Genomic DNA, 15,785 nt, shown 5'->3' with positions numbered 1-15,785 from the left:
TCCACACCTTACTCCTCCTCCTCCTCCCTCCTTACTACAATCACCAAATGGACAAGCCGGATCAGACCAAACTTTCTGGTCAGGACTATATCCTTATTTCCTTTTGAGTACATTCCTGTCACTCATTTTAACAGTTGTTTGTAAGAAACTCTGATCCTAAAGGAGTATAGTTCTCACTGTCAACAAAGCCTCCTGCATTAACAAGTGTCAAGAAGATTAAATTTTGACTGCATTAACTGCAACACTGAATATATTGCTTTTGTATAGTGTTTTTTACGTACATAAATAAAATAAAGTATACAAGATAAATATAGAATTAGTTTTTAGAGAAAATCACTACAGAACAGCCCAAACCCTTCATTTTGCATGGGACCGAAGGACATTGACAGGAGAGACGAGTGTCTGGGCTTCACATGCTGGAAGTTGACTTTATGTCGGACAGCCCCCTGGCTGTTGGCTTTATATGTTTGAATGTCGGGGCAGCATATTGTCGAGGACCCTGCTGTACGCAGGGGCATGTTTGTTTTATTTTTGATGCATGGTCAGGGACATAAAAGGTAAAAAATCCTTGAGTGTATGGAATTTACTATCTTTAGTCCAGGCAGAGCCACCACTTGCCTTATGGACCAATTCATATCAAGTGTTGTAACGCTGTAACGTTACCCTATAGATACATCGCTATTCCAAGCATGAAGCTCCAGCCACAGCTGGTAGAGACAGAGAGATAGGAAGGCAGGAACAGTCATCTAATAAAGTCTATAATATGTTGGATCGATGTGCTCTATACTGCTGGCTGTATAGGTTTCATTCATGTCATGTCAATAAAGTGCAATTAATGTGAATTGACAGGGCGAGGAAGGCAGAGAGACAAAAAAAGGGAGATAGGCAAGGCACAAAGGCAAAGAAATAATTACTTGGATTCGACTATACTTAACCAAGATGTGATAAGCAATAAAAAGGCAGTCCTTCTCACAACATTGGGTCTAGTAAAGCCACATGTACAAATCACGTGATTTGAACATACCAAAGATCCCGTGTATGGAGTTTTCACATGCATACGTTTCCCTTTATTGATGAGATAAAGAAAAGAAACACCTTCACCAGATTTTTAAACTAGGACTGATTAATGCCATAAACACGTTTCAGATTGAACTTGTCATTTTCGGACAATTATTAAGCACCAGATTCTCTTCTCCTCTCGCATTCTCTCAGTCTTCCCTCCATCTCATTAAAAAAAATAACTCAGGAAACAGAGCGAGTAGCTCCTTAGTAAAAATGATTATAGCGAATAGGCAGCCAGAATATTTAAGGAGCTGTCTTCTGTGCACTGTCGACTGCATCAGCCTGTGGTGTAAAACATGAAAAGAAACTGGCGAGATTCCATACAACAGCCCCAAGCTGTAAATCTCAGCCGGAGCCGTTCTCACACAGGGGAGATTGTCAAACTACAAATAATGATACTATTAGAACTTCAACCACATGATTAGATGTTTGTCAAGTGCAATTTTGCAATAAATCTCATACATATGACGTTCAAAGAACTGTTTGTTTGGTTCAGCCCTCATCTTTCTGACAGTCACAGCATTTCAGAAAATAAACGAGAAGGGTGCACAGAATGCAAGAGAGAACGAAAAAAGAAGAGAGAAACATGACTCCTTCTCCCTGGGTCATGAAGATGGGTCACCTGGTGATATAGAGGGGGAGGGGGATTGAAAAGGTTGGACGGCGCGAAAAGTGAGATGGCCTCTCCAACTGTAACCCAAGTCCCCTCGATCCCCAGAGACCCGGCAGATCAACTAACCAGACCCCAATCAACACGGGCTGATACAGCGATGGATGAGTGGATAGGTGGATGAACGGTGAGCTGGCTGATGTCACTACTGGTTATTCCGGGTCACTACTCTTTCTGTTTCTGAAGTATCTCTGAAAGACAGAGGTGACGTGAGGAGACATCTGAGAGACGTACACCACACGGGAAATACGAAGATTTTTTTTATTTGATTTACCATGCAGGATGTCTCTTCATATTAATAAAAATGACACAACAATATTATTTGCATAGAGTTGTAGGGGAGAGCGGGGTAATGTGGGATATCGGGTAATGTGAGATACCTAGGCAACGGTACACATTTGTGGTCATTTGACCATTATTTTTTCAAGCCCCTCCCATTCCCCCCTTGCCATGAAGAAGAAGTTGGTGCTGGTGCTGTGGAAAGTATGTTTTTTCACAAAAATGTGTTTTTTGCATGTAAAAGTAAATTGTCTTGCTTGGAACTTAATCAACTTTTGTGTCAAAACAAATTGATTCAGGTAGAAAAACTTATATCATACATGTTGGTGAACTTCCAACATATAAAACCATGTGATTGATGCTAGCTGAAGATTAGCCTGAATTGATAAAAGATGTTGTTTTTCTAAAATTGTGGCTGTGGGGTAAAGTGGGACAAATGCTGTGGGGTAAAGTGAGACACTGTCTCACTTTACCCCACCATGAAGCACAAGTTAAGTTTAGTCTTAAACATATTTTAATGTTATATTACATTATATATGTTTTATTTTTAATGTCATAAACATTGTAGAAAAGCCATCATGCCAAGAAACTATACACCAGGAAGACAACCTGGGGCCAAACACCCCTCGCAGAGATGGAGAGTGCAGCCGCTGAGGTCATGCAAGGAAAGAAATCCTTAACAATAGCTGGAAGGGATAGAAATATTGATAAGACAACCCTCAAAAGATTCATAAAGTAAAGAGAAAGGGAAAGTAAAATCAGTAGCCTGGGGTGCAGTAGCTGAGGTAAAGAGAATATTCACAGATGAGATGGAGGAGGAGCCAAACACTTGAAACAACTAGCTGACCAGTTCCATGGCCTTGCTCCAGTTAAGTGCCGTGAACTGGCATTTGAATACGCAGAGAAAAACAATATCCCTGTCCCTGCCAATTGGACAGAGAAACAATGTGCAGGTAAGCTAGGGTGTGCAAGAGATCACATGAATCATAATAATCATAAATGTGCTTAATTGACCAATCCCCATGATTCTGTTACTAGTCCGATATTAGTGGTTGTCAATCTAGCTGTCGGGATTTTAACTATTACAACATGTGTTGTTATGGTAGTTTACCCCGTATCTGGGGTAAAGTGGGACACAAGACCACTTTTTTTAAAACAATCATATTTTCACTTCCTTTTGTCCTGAGGACATTCTGATCATTTCCATTGCTAGAAAACATCCTGAATTAATGGGAAATGTGTAAATTTTACTGATATATCATTTTAGCTCGCCTAGAGGGGAGCAAATGTAAAAAATGTCCCACATTACCCCGCTCTCCCTATATATTAATTCATTATTCATCAGATCACAGCTGTTTTCCTCCACAGTAAGACAAGCCTAGTGGGGAAAAGAGGAAATAATGCAAGCAAATTCAGAAGTGAAATGCTGCAATTAGTGATGGGAATTCACAGACAAATATTGAATATTATTAAAATAAGGGATTGATCTGATGGTTGAAGGGAGGTCTGATAGACGTCTGCCATGAAGGTGAAATACCCTCCCTTCTGCCCAGTTTTGTGTTTGGTAAAAAAGGAAAAAACCATTGACTTGTGTTTCGGATACAATGCGTTAGAGCTCCAGGCTATTTCTCATGTCAAGTGGTTAAGTTACTTCACCCAGCAGCCATATTTGAAGGTAACCAACCAGTATCTGTGAATGTTTATCTACTGTAAACATTTAGCTGATCTGTGAAAATCTGCAGGTGGCTGAGGCACTATCTACTCAACGGAGTAGATAGTGCTGAGTGTTATCGTGACACCAGCATTCTGCACACTAACTCTATGATAAATGAATGAGATTATAAAATCTTTATTGCGCTGCACTGACTCACTGTGAGGGGTTGATTTAAATATTCCAATAACTTCATGTCTTATGCCCCTCATTCGTACACTTTATTTACATTACAGCAACCACTAACGCCACTAATACCACTAATGTGTTCAGAGAGAGCATTTTCCCACCCTCACTGCACAGTTCTGCTGGGGCTTTTTTACGGTTGAATCTTTTTTATTGCTACTGCTACAACAAAATATTAATCTTAATAACTGTGTAACAACAATTTTGTTCTACCTTCTCAATGTGCTTGCCCAATGCACAAGTATTACATCAACTTATATGGCCCGGCCTAACCTTTTAGAACCATATCCATTAAATTCAAGTCTACATCATAAATCAGGGTCAGGTCTAAATGTAATTTTTTACGAGAACTAACAGGTTAGCAGTAGAAATATATTTAAAAAACCTATTGCACAGAAGAATGTAACGGACCTGTAGAAACCATGAGTAACAGTGTGTGTTTGTCGAAGAGGGTGAGATAAAATGTTTGTTGACATTGGCTGCAGTTATAAACACTGATGACACAGGCCTGTATTATGAGTTTCAGTCATTTAGGAAAAGGCCAATCAAAGCTGTTTTCTATCCACAACTTGAACTACTCAAGAGTGAGCATGAACACACTCAAATGTACACAGTCAGTTCCAACATGTATTTGAAAAAAAGTGCCCTTCTCGACAGCAGGTTGGTGTGTAAACATAATTAAGAAAGTCTTATTATGTGACATTTTTAGGATTGTTGTTTCAGATATTCAAACACTAAATAAGAAAACCTATTCTGACAGATGACATCATGTGAATGTCTTTGAGCAGTACGATTTAAAACTATACAGCATTGTCAAATATAGTGGATGACCTCTGCTCTATTATAACATCTGAGTAGAAGATCAAGTCTTGTAAACAGGCAACTCTGATCTTTACAGAAATGTCAAGAATGTATGTCACAGCAACATGACAATGGTATGTTGTGTGAATAATAGAGGGAGGGGCTTTGGCTTTGATTAAGCTACGGAGGTCAGACTGAACTTTGTCCACTCGTAGCTAGAAACTGCAGGTAAAACAAATGAGGGCCGGAGGAACCAGTCAGGGGAAAGGTTCTGCTTTTAAAACAAAAACAAAGAGCAAATGGTTGAGCGACAAAGACATTAGAACATAAACATAATTTAAAAAAGAGAGAGGCTGTATAATGCATAGATGGAAGAAGAAAAAAAAATCAGACACTACGCTATCTCCTCAATGTTTCTAAGGTCTCTATCCAACACTGGTGTCAGTTAACTGCTGGTATTGCTTTTTTCACGTGTAAGTGGGTGACAGTGATGTCTACACTGGCAGGTGGAGCATTGACAGGGCTCGCTTTTCCTTCGAGCAATCCTTATAACACAGCTAACTGCTTCAATCAATGGACACCCGGACTGACAGATAAAGTCATCAGCTGACGAGCCCCATTTGGGGCCCAGCCCCACCGATCAATACTGTAGACATCAGCTGCTATAAGCCGAGGAGAAAAAGGGATATGTCGAAACTGAGGAAGCGATTGTTGGGGGGGGTTGTGCACTCATCTAGGGAATTTTTAACTCCCATCAATGCTAATTACTTTTGGCATTTGGAATCCATGACAGTGGGTCCTACATTTACCTTTCAGGGATTTAGCTGATGCTCTTAATGCAGAGTGACTTAAAATTAGGTCAAGAGCACAATATGCTTATCTAGAGAATTACAGACAATAGATTAAATATGGATAAACAGTCAGTAAAAAAGAGGAGTCCCAATTTACTACATTAAAAACTGAAGTTTTAAAAATGTAGAACCTTACACAACAGAAAAAGATACCAAGGAATGGAGAATGTAACACGATAGACGATACACAGCAACTAAAATGGCACTGGCAGGGTGGCATCAGTGTCGGCGTGTTTCACTTCCATTTCTTCCCTCAAATCAAGTAACTTGTTTTCCGTTAGGCTCCTTTGCAATTGTATCTTTTACTGTGTAGCTTATGCAACATTGCTGCAGACCTTCACTGGAAGTGAGCTCAGGGCTATTGTACTGGTGTAGGGCTCCTCTGGGGGCTGTAATGTATTTCATACCATCCATCACAGGGATGTGGGGGCCAGGAAACATTGTTTTAAGAGCACACACAGGACACAGATGGAGAAGCAAGACAGGCAGATATGCAGAGTAGCACAAGTTTGGGAAATTTGTAGATCACAGGAGATTTGCATGTGGGAACAGCTTAACCAAGTCCCCACAAAGACACAAGTGAGTGGGAAAGTCAACATAGTCATTACTTAAACATTATGTAAAATGTAAGTGAAAATGTAGCTTTGAATATTTTCTACCGACAGTATTAATTCATTGATAAAACTGCATAATTTCAATTTCAGTTTCTTTGCACCCTTGCCCTGTGCAGCCTACCATTAAGAAAATATTTTTGTATATATTTTTTTGCCCTAAATATATTTTGATATCATTGCTTAGTTCATATTGTTAGTTTTTAAAATTTCATAAAAGATGAACATTACACTTTTTGTGTGCAATGTCAATTTGTATGCAACAGCTTGTGTTTGAACTCTCTAGTCCCTTATCCATTCTGTAGTGATGTGTTATTCTTGAACATGTACATTTCCAAAAATGTTGTCTAAATGCCCTGTCTGTTTTTCACAGTGTTAGTTTTCTATCGAAGACAGAACAAGATGCATGGATGAACTGGATAGCCAGTGATATTTTTACCCTGACCGTTGACCTCTTTAGAAGCATGAGGCCTACACTTGTCGTAGTCGTCCCTGCTCAGTTACTTATGAGGATGGTGATTAAGAATCTCCCAGCTCTGCAGCTTAGAGTCTCAAATCCCTGTACAGTATGGTCGTAATTATAGATAGACAGCACAGTGGCAATCCTAGGCTAGAACAGGGCTAAATGACAGAGGAAATAACAGGGAGGCTGTGCGGATTGGGGGTTGGGATGAAGAGACAGAAAGAGGAAAAGAGACAAAGACCAACAAAAACACAAAGTAGAAACAGTCTCAAGATTTGAATCTGCTCTATAACACACCCACTCAGAAAAACATCAGGGAAACTACTTTTTCCTTTTGTTCTGAAGGAAGAGGAGGGCATAAGCATTTAGATGGGCTTGCTACCTAAACGCTGTAATTTGCCAGACGACGGGTGGAGTTCACCAAAGGCAAAGATAATCTCAGGCCTAAAAAAATCAACACAGTGACCATAAAATCTTTGATCACAAATTCAGGGCAGGATGTCTCCAATAAGAACAGTCGCAGTCTGACTTGGGGCAATGATTAGAAAGCAGTGGTTGGAATCTCTGTATCATTTGGGTTCCCACCCTTTCCTGAGAGTAAAGGCCCTTTGCTACCAGTTCTACCTGATTATCTTTCTGTTTGGTTGGAGAGCTTGGTCAGCTCCAGCCCACTGACAAGGTGCTTTCAAAGGGAAATGATAGAGCGTGGCCTTGTATCTACATAAGCTGGCCAATGCCTCCCTTAACTTCCTTTTAGTCACCCTGGCACCCTGTCTGCCCTTGTCCCCTGTGGTTTCCACGTCTGCCTTCTTCATTCTTCACGCTCTCTTTTCTCCCTTTTCACACATAGAGACACGCGACTGTCACTCCCTTGTCTGCCGTCCGTCGGCGCTGCCCTATCAAAAAGGTTGGCCCCCACTTATTTGGAGATCATTAATCATCCCGTGTTGGACAGGAGGCCCCTTAATCCAGCCCCTCCTCCCCCTGGACTCACCAAACAGGCCACAGCACGGGCCTCCGCCCCTATCCCCCATGGTGTTATCAAGTTTCAGTGGTTGTAACTGTAGCACAATAAACAGAGGGGGAAGGAGAATGGGGTGGGGGCAAAGGAGGAGCAAAAGACAGAGACAAAATGCAATTTCCCAACTACAATTTATTGGTGCATTCTATGTAAAACATGCTTCTCGGTTCTTGACAACTACATCCATCTTGAGACTTGCATCTGTAATGAGCCGATTAGAGATAAAACGTATTATACTTGCTTAACAACTGTCAGACAAAGCAGAAGGTCAAAAGGTTGCTCTAGAATGAAAATCATTTTAGCTGCTATACAGCACTATCTAAAATGTTGCTCACAATAGCCAGTGTTTTTGTTGTTAAACCAACCAGCTGCTGCCATTTTCCAGAAGTTGTGGGGTGTTAACTAAAGGAAAAGGGGGCCGTATCAAAGAGCCAGAGAATGTTCCTATTGTGGTGTGGTGTTTGTACAGAGGGCCCGCCTGTTACGAGGGCCAGTGTGACGCTGACCGGGGAGTAATATAATGCATACATGGATCCCCTAGAGCCCATTCATGGTGTAATTGGTGTGGACAGAGCTCTTGGTCTCGGGGTTACAGTTAGTGAACTTCCTCTCATGTCCTGCTGGGAGGCCACATCACAAAACAACCAAAAATATAACCTGGCAATGTATATTGCTTTGATTTAATAAAAGAACATACATTTCACATGGCCAAATTAAACTTAGTGATTGACTTTCACAACTAAGACTGTAGATCAAACCAAACCCTACAAACTCCCATTTGCTATACGGCCCATGGAAACATCACTGGCGGCCTCAATTATGCTTGACAGGAACAAACAGTGCAGTTCCCCTGACTGTGGAGATAAGGAAAAATAACATCTTAATTATGCTCATTACCATCTCCCCTCCTATGTCTCCCTCCAAATCACACGTTCCCAGGCTCCATCAAGACCACACGACTTAATGACAGAGACAAGTCCGGCTTAGCCCTTTATTACTATTAACAGAGCTAAATCTCGTACATGAGGATTTTACCCTAAAATAACTCTTAAGCAGCGATACACCATGGGGTCTCTCTTAAGCTGAATCTACACCACCGGTTAAGAGTGTCACACTGGGATGGAGCTAGCCTGTGCGGTCTGTGACGTGTGAGGCTCTAGCTGGGGCACGAGGAGCTAAAACACTTGTCTCTTCCCGCTGTTCCTCCCTCCCTTTTTGACTGGTGATTTCACTGAACAGGAGTCTCTCTCTCTCTCTGCCTCTGTCCATCACAGCCTGTGGCCATTAATCATCTCAAGTGGACAGCGCTGACAGGCAGTTGGCTGCATCACTCTTATTTTCTTCTTTTTTTTGTCTTTATAGCACACCCGTAGCTCCCGCAGCCTCTCTTGGCCCCTCTCCTGGATTACCTCTTCACAAGCTCACCTCCTGCCCGAACCCCCATCTCAAATGAGAAAGTGGCCGGGTGTCAAACCAAAACAAACAATCACCCATCTGCTTAATCGAAATCTTTGAGGTGGTTAATGGCGTCGAGCCAGAGTCAAAGCTTTTCTTTGTGCTCCCAGTGGGGGTGAAACAGCAAAACCTGTAATGGATATGATGAACAGTAATGTTGGTGTGACTCATGAAGGCTAATATTCTCCACCTGCACTCTTCCAACACGAGCAGCCAGATTGCATTTACATTACATTTACATGTCAGGTAGCTGATGTTTTTAATAGCAAATAATGGCAGGAGGTTCTCTTGTTGAATAAGGCTGAGCTCCTCGAAAAACACCACAAAACAAATAAGGGTGAAAATTATTCTGGGCATCCAATGATATTATATAATAAGGGAGTAGCAAACAAAAAAAAGAGCCAAGGAGGGAATGGAAAAGAGGGTCTGTATGTGTGTCTTCTGCCATTTCTGTAATGCACAGCCCATCAATGGGCCCCTTTACTCACAGAAAGGATTTAGGGCAGCTGCTAAAATTCCTCAACCATTAACACACATACACACACATACACACACATTAGCATGCACACACACACACGTGCCTGTTTTGAAGAGCACAGGCAGGAAATGGGAATCCCTTGTAAGTTTTCCTTCCGCTGTTGCTTTCCTCTCAAGGTCTAGAGGCCCCACGACGAGGTGGGAAAAGCACTTCACCATTTGTCTCTCTGTCCACAGACTCCACTGCTTTTCACTTAACCTGACAATCGACTTCACAAAATGAGCTTATACTTTCCCCATATATATCTTAATTAATATATCTTCCATATCGCCACCTTTAATTCAGCTTTCTTAGAAATCCCACATAAAAGGCGCACTAAATTAAAAAGGCTTCCTATAGGCTACTTCATTTAAATAGAGGGTTATAATTTTGTCCTTACATCTATGGTGTGAATCGGAGAGAGGGGTAAACGCGCAGTAATTAGAGGGTGCCAGCATGAAGAGTTAGCCAGGCTTGCTCTTCATCTCACATACTCAAGCACTCAAACAGCAAATAGGGAATCCTGCCAAGCAATTTGTTCCCTGTGATTAAGACTAGAGTTTGAGAGAGCACAGAGGTTAGCCAAGTGCCTCTCTTCTCGTGGAGGGGTGAAAAAAATCTGTAGAGAGTGGGTGAAATTATATCCTAACCATCTTGACAATGGTTGCATCAGGTCTTTAATGTCAGGAATAATGTCAAAGTCACTTCCTGCTTCCATATTTGGAAGCAGGAAGTGGCTGTGGCTGTTTCTTCTTCCCCTTTCTTTCACTTGTTTTATGGTACCCTTTAATTTCTCAAAATAAACTCAAATAACTCAAATAAAAACTACTAGCATTTCTCACCATCTGCTTTTCCTTTGCCTCAAACTTGTCTATTATGGATGAGCATGCAATGCTATTTGTTAAACTGCTGTTGAGCACTGACCCTTGCACTCCCTCACTACTGGTCACTGGTTCTAACGATGATACAGGAACTTGATCCATGCATGTCGCTTCCAGTTGCACTTACTGTGAGTCACACTGGAAATGTAATTCAGCTAAACAAGTTAAAATTAACATAAATGACGACAGCTCTAATGATCAAAATCGAATACTGTAGTTAAAGGTCAACCAGCGTTTTGTATTTGTTGTCATTGCTTCAAGTTGGGAAAGTTTTACAAACCAATTCGTAATTTTTAGATTTTTAAGTTAAAAAAAAAATCAGTAAAGTAATTAATTTCATGTGTTCATGGTCAAGATGCAACAATGACGCAATGAAAAAAAACACATGCTTTTTAGAAATAATTTAGTATCAACTTATTCTTTGCCTTTTTAAGTTAATGCAAATGTAGTGAAAACAAAGTGAGGAGTTGCGCTGTAATCAGCCAGTTATCTCCTGTCAGGTGGCATTTTAGTCAGCTTGATGGATTTCTCTGTCTGGCCAGCGTGAGTAAAGGGTCAGCCAATTGCTCCCAGCGTCTGCCACTGGACAGAGATGCTAACAGGGCCCTGACAGATCCTGTCCCTCCCTCTCTCTCTCTGCCAAAGCTTAATTCATCACCCAGCAAACAAGACCTGCTGGTGCTGGGACCGGACTAGACGATCTGAAGCTGATACTGCTGCTCTCGTGGATATGAGTTTAACAACATATATATAGAAACATGAATCCACACATGCACGTCACATGCACACAGAGTCCTTCAAATAAATATATGTAACACACCATCATCTGCCACTTTATGACAAAACAAACTATGCTTCACTTACACATTCACATACTGTACATACCATATCACCAATCATAACGTGACAAAACATAGTGAGCCACACACCTACACCATCATTACTCATCATAGCCTGTGACTAAACATAATGAAGTATGAACCACACTCACACACATACTCACAGACAATCATCACACATCATACACTGTAAAAAAGGATTTTGGAGGGTGGTAATATTTATAGAATAATACATACACATTATGCAGGGAAGCTCTTTAATACATAATACAACATTTGACCCAATTGCTATAAAATTGTAATATTCAAGATTTCCTAATATATGTATTTTGTATGCTACATAGGGCTCGTAGTTTGGAGTTACATGTCTAGTATGCCAAGTATTATTGTCCAATGTCGGCTTAGTGTTTCTGATCTGTTAGATGTATCAAAGTTAAAATGTTGGTAGCATGACAACACAAGTGGAATTTGTTCCCTTCCCTTCATTTGTTCCCTTCCAGAACAAATTAAGCTAAATGACTATTCTCTGTATTTACTCAGGCACATTTGATGTAAAAAATGATACACACCATGTTCAAAAATGTGTAAAAAATTAAACTCAAATACTACATCGTATTACTAAATACGACTGATTGATCACATATACTATACTATACTATAGATCAATTTAAGCTTTTAATGGCATGAGGACTGTGCTGACAGTTAGGGGCAGGGCCCCGAAATCCACATTTACCCTCTTTATTTGTCAATGATTTGGTTGATTAAAAGTTGTTGACATGATCAATACCAGCTGTTGTGTCTAAAAACAAGTTGTGGAGTAAATCTCCCTTCCCTGACTAAGCAATGGTTAGCCAGTCATATTTATTAATTATTAATAATAGGAAAAAATCAAGATGAAATATTACTAAATTTGTATGGGTCATTATTTGTGTACTGTATTATGTTACTTTAGGTAAACTTAACTTATTTCTGTTAGTGTTCCATAGCTGTTGCCTTTAGGTACTTTTTACTCAAAATATTAAATGAAATCTACCCAAACAAACTGTGCACATTTTTACCTTAGATTCATTGGTGAAATTCTATCTTTTTTTTTTTACAGTGCCGTACCAAAGCATTATGTGAAGTATGCAGCACTGTGATAACATTGTGATTCATCGTGGGAGGTACTGCTCAAGCCACGTAACTTGCTTGGTAACAGATTTGTTTGATAAAGCCTAAGTGCTTGAGCTGCCCTGGTCAGAGGGGTCTTGTGGGCAGTGTCAAAGCAGCACGCGGTCAGCTGAGCCTCCACAGCTGTTGGCCAACTAAATAAGTTCGACCACTGTCATATCCTCTTGGCTCTGATACTGCACAACCACAAGATCAGCAGAGGCAGATCTCACCTGCTGACCTCTTAAGGCCTTTACTCTGGGGAGGGGAATTAGTAAAGGATTTCTTAGTCAGTGAGAGTTACAGCATGTTTTTTGAGTTGATCAGTGACACAGCACACAACGATCACGGACATTTAAAAGACCAAAGACACAGAGGAATTTGTACTTTCATCTCTGCTCTGTTTTCATGGGTTCTGACGATTGTATTGCCATATAAACCAGTTGTGTTGCATGCCTAAACCATTCAATCTATAGTGAAATCCCAGATGCCTTGTAAAATATAACAACCCCCCACTCTTGCTGACACAGGAAATGACTCTTAACAAATGGAAGTCATGTGGTTTTTGCTTTTTCCACACACAGAGGGTGATAAATTTACTCCAACTGATATCTCTCTAGCAACTATTACAAACCTGCACTGCAATTCATATTGCAAATGATCATCAGCAGGATTTTAAACATCTTAGATGTTCCAAGAGACAAGGAAAAAAAGTATTTATTTAGCAAAATATATAATTTCTTAAATGATGTTCAATCTGAAACCATAGAGCAAACCCAGATGTTTCCATCAGGAACTCACTGACACAAATTTTCCACAAAAGTCTTAAGATTTAGAAACTTTGGAAACTTTCTTTAAACCACATAGAAAATCAACATAAGGTGAATGCTAAACAGCTGGGTTGGAATATAAGGAAAACAAATCTTTGATATGGAGAAGGTGGCATGCAGTGCTGCTTAATAGGATTTCTTGGCTTTCTAGCTTACCTCTTTTCTGCATAAAGGTGAAGAGATCATCCAAAAACTCCTTCCTTTTGGGGTCACTGTCCAACTCATACAACTGAAAGACAAAATAGAGTCTTACTTATTACTGCCACGGTGCACCGTTGAGCCCATTCAACATAAAACACTGTCTCCGCAAGTGGAGCGCAATGCAGTGGAGTGCATTGTGCAGTTTATCTTGATTTAAGTACCCTTCCCTGTATAGGTCTAGCCGACAACTCCAAAGTGAAAAGTAAAGGAAAATATTTGATTGGAAAATGTACATCAGACATATATTTATTGTTTCATCATATTAGCAGTTGCTCGAAAACAGTGGTATATCGCGTTTTTTTGTCTCTGCAATGTTCATTGAAGTTAAAAATTGTTCTTTCCTATCACACATGTACAGAACATAGTGTACACGCATGTCAATGGCCAGCTGACCGTTGGCTGTTATCGTTGTGGTGTGCTGAAGTGCAACTTAACAGAGGAGGTGAGGCGACACATTGGTCAGTCTCATGGAGATATATTTAGAGCTCTATGTTTTGAGATTGTTTCAAAGGGTAATTTGTTTACAATTTCCACTACGTCACCTTTCATAAAAATTTGTCTTTCTATTATATAACTGGTGGAAAGCTGTCTTTTTTTGGTTGTCTCATGACTGAAGCCATTCAGAGATCACATTTTCCAAGTGCTCACCTTTGCAAAGTCTCTGGAGGCCTCTCCTCTCCCTCTGCTGCTGTCGGCCTCATCCGCCCAACCTGCACTGCCATTCTACAACAAAAAAGAGATACAACATGGATATGGTCAGTAAAAAAACACGGATAGAGAGGATGAAGTTGTTAGTGGGCTCTTGTCATTATCTACGACATTCATCATAAGGACAGGCAATGAGGAGAGAAATAAATTTGACATGCAACAAGTTCCCTAGCTGCTACTGACTGGGGATGTTCCACTGGTTGCACTACAGGTACAGTGGAAACCGCTTAGTGTGCACAGATATAATTATCAAACGTTTATATAGATCAAAAGGCTTGGGACAGAATCGTTCCTATACAAATGCTGTTTAAATCATTTGGTTACAGTGATCAAGTAATCCACCTACAGTGTTGATTTGGGTTTTTTCATACATCATTGGTGGTGTATGTGCGTGCATATGGGAGTGCACAATGTTGCCTTCTTTTTAAGTTTTGGGACTGTCATAAAGAAGCTACGCAATGCGGTTATAGAAATCAACCTTATATAGTGAGTATTTTCGCCCGGGAAAAACTTTATCACTATATAAGCAGTTTCCACTGTACTTGCAAATGTATTATATTTGAGACTGGATTTTGAAGCCCTTCATTTATAATTAAGTGTTTTCATTTGCAAAGATCCCGTCAGGTTGACACTGACAGTAGCTCAGAAACTTAATACTGGGCTGAGCAACTTAAGACACTTGTGACCACAACTGCCAACATTCTGCAACACAAACATTTGAAAACTAATATATACTCAGACTCAGAGAATGTATTATTCCAGGGGTTGGAGGAGCAACCTCTGGAGTTATTGTGCCCCTGAGCTCCCGTTTACCCTCCCCCTTCATCCTCAAACATCTCCATTTGACCTAAACCATCTGCATCTGGCCCTCCCTGCCCCCACCCATGTCTTCCGACCCAGCTGGATGCAAGGGCCCCCCATCCTTCAATCTTAACGCAGCTGTGATGGGTGGCCAAGTTCATGGAGTGTAGCTGGCTGTCAGGAGGGGCCAGGGGAGGGTAGGCTGGTCAGTAGCCCGAGTGCACACACACATGAGCAAAGGCTGATCGTGGCCGTGTGCATGTTTGTGAGTACAGGGGGGTGGGGCAATGGCCCCACAAGACGGGAAGGAAGGAAAATAGGGGCAGAAAGGGGTGCACGGTATGTGCCGAACAGGAATGTCTCCTAGAGACAAAACCTATAAAAGCATCAGGAATCAAAACAAGATCCGTTTGGCGGGGGATGTTAATGGCTGCAGCCCAGGGTCTAGTTTCAACCAGGAGCCCATTGGTCAGTGGCAATTACATGGACTGAAACAAGAGCTAGGGGGCAAAGGTTGTCAAGGCCCCTGAGAGCAAGTCATTTTCACTCTCTCACTCTCTGTACGTGAGGCATTTGTCAACATTCATACTCCCCAAACAAATACTCATCAGCCATCGACTTGCAAACCAACAGCGATGTGTTTGCAGGTTTAAACTGTGTTCCCACCTTGAAATACTGTCATGCATGAAGATGGATGTTATAGAATGCGTTACTTGCAATTTACAACAGCCAAAACCCTCTTTCACAAA

General features: G+C 40.9%; 1 protein-coding gene across 3 annotated transcripts in view; it reads right to left on the bottom strand.

The window, feature by feature from the left end:
- Positions 1 to 15,785, bottom strand: part of LOC128445888 (AT-rich interactive domain-containing protein 3B) — a 51,076-nt gene that overhangs the window by 12,951 nt on the left and 22,340 nt on the right. For all 3 annotated transcript variants that reach the window (XM_053428777.1, XM_053428785.1, XM_053428794.1), the window contains exons 3-4: positions 14,176 to 14,250; positions 13,483 to 13,555 (exon numbers count right to left, since the gene is read on the bottom strand). In XM_053428777.1, the coding sequence (XP_053284752.1) occupies positions 13,483 to 13,555; positions 14,176 to 14,250 (148 nt within the window). The remainder of the gene's footprint in view (positions 1 to 13,482; positions 13,556 to 14,175; positions 14,251 to 15,785) is intronic.

This window comes from Pleuronectes platessa, chromosome 1 (genome assembly GCF_947347685.1).
Source record: "Pleuronectes platessa chromosome 1, fPlePla1.1, whole genome shotgun sequence".
NCBI classification, from domain to species: domain Eukaryota; kingdom Metazoa; phylum Chordata; class Actinopteri; order Pleuronectiformes; family Pleuronectidae; genus Pleuronectes; species Pleuronectes platessa.
Note: the sequence above shows the minus strand (reverse complement) of the source record. Positions and strands in the feature narration are given on the sequence as shown.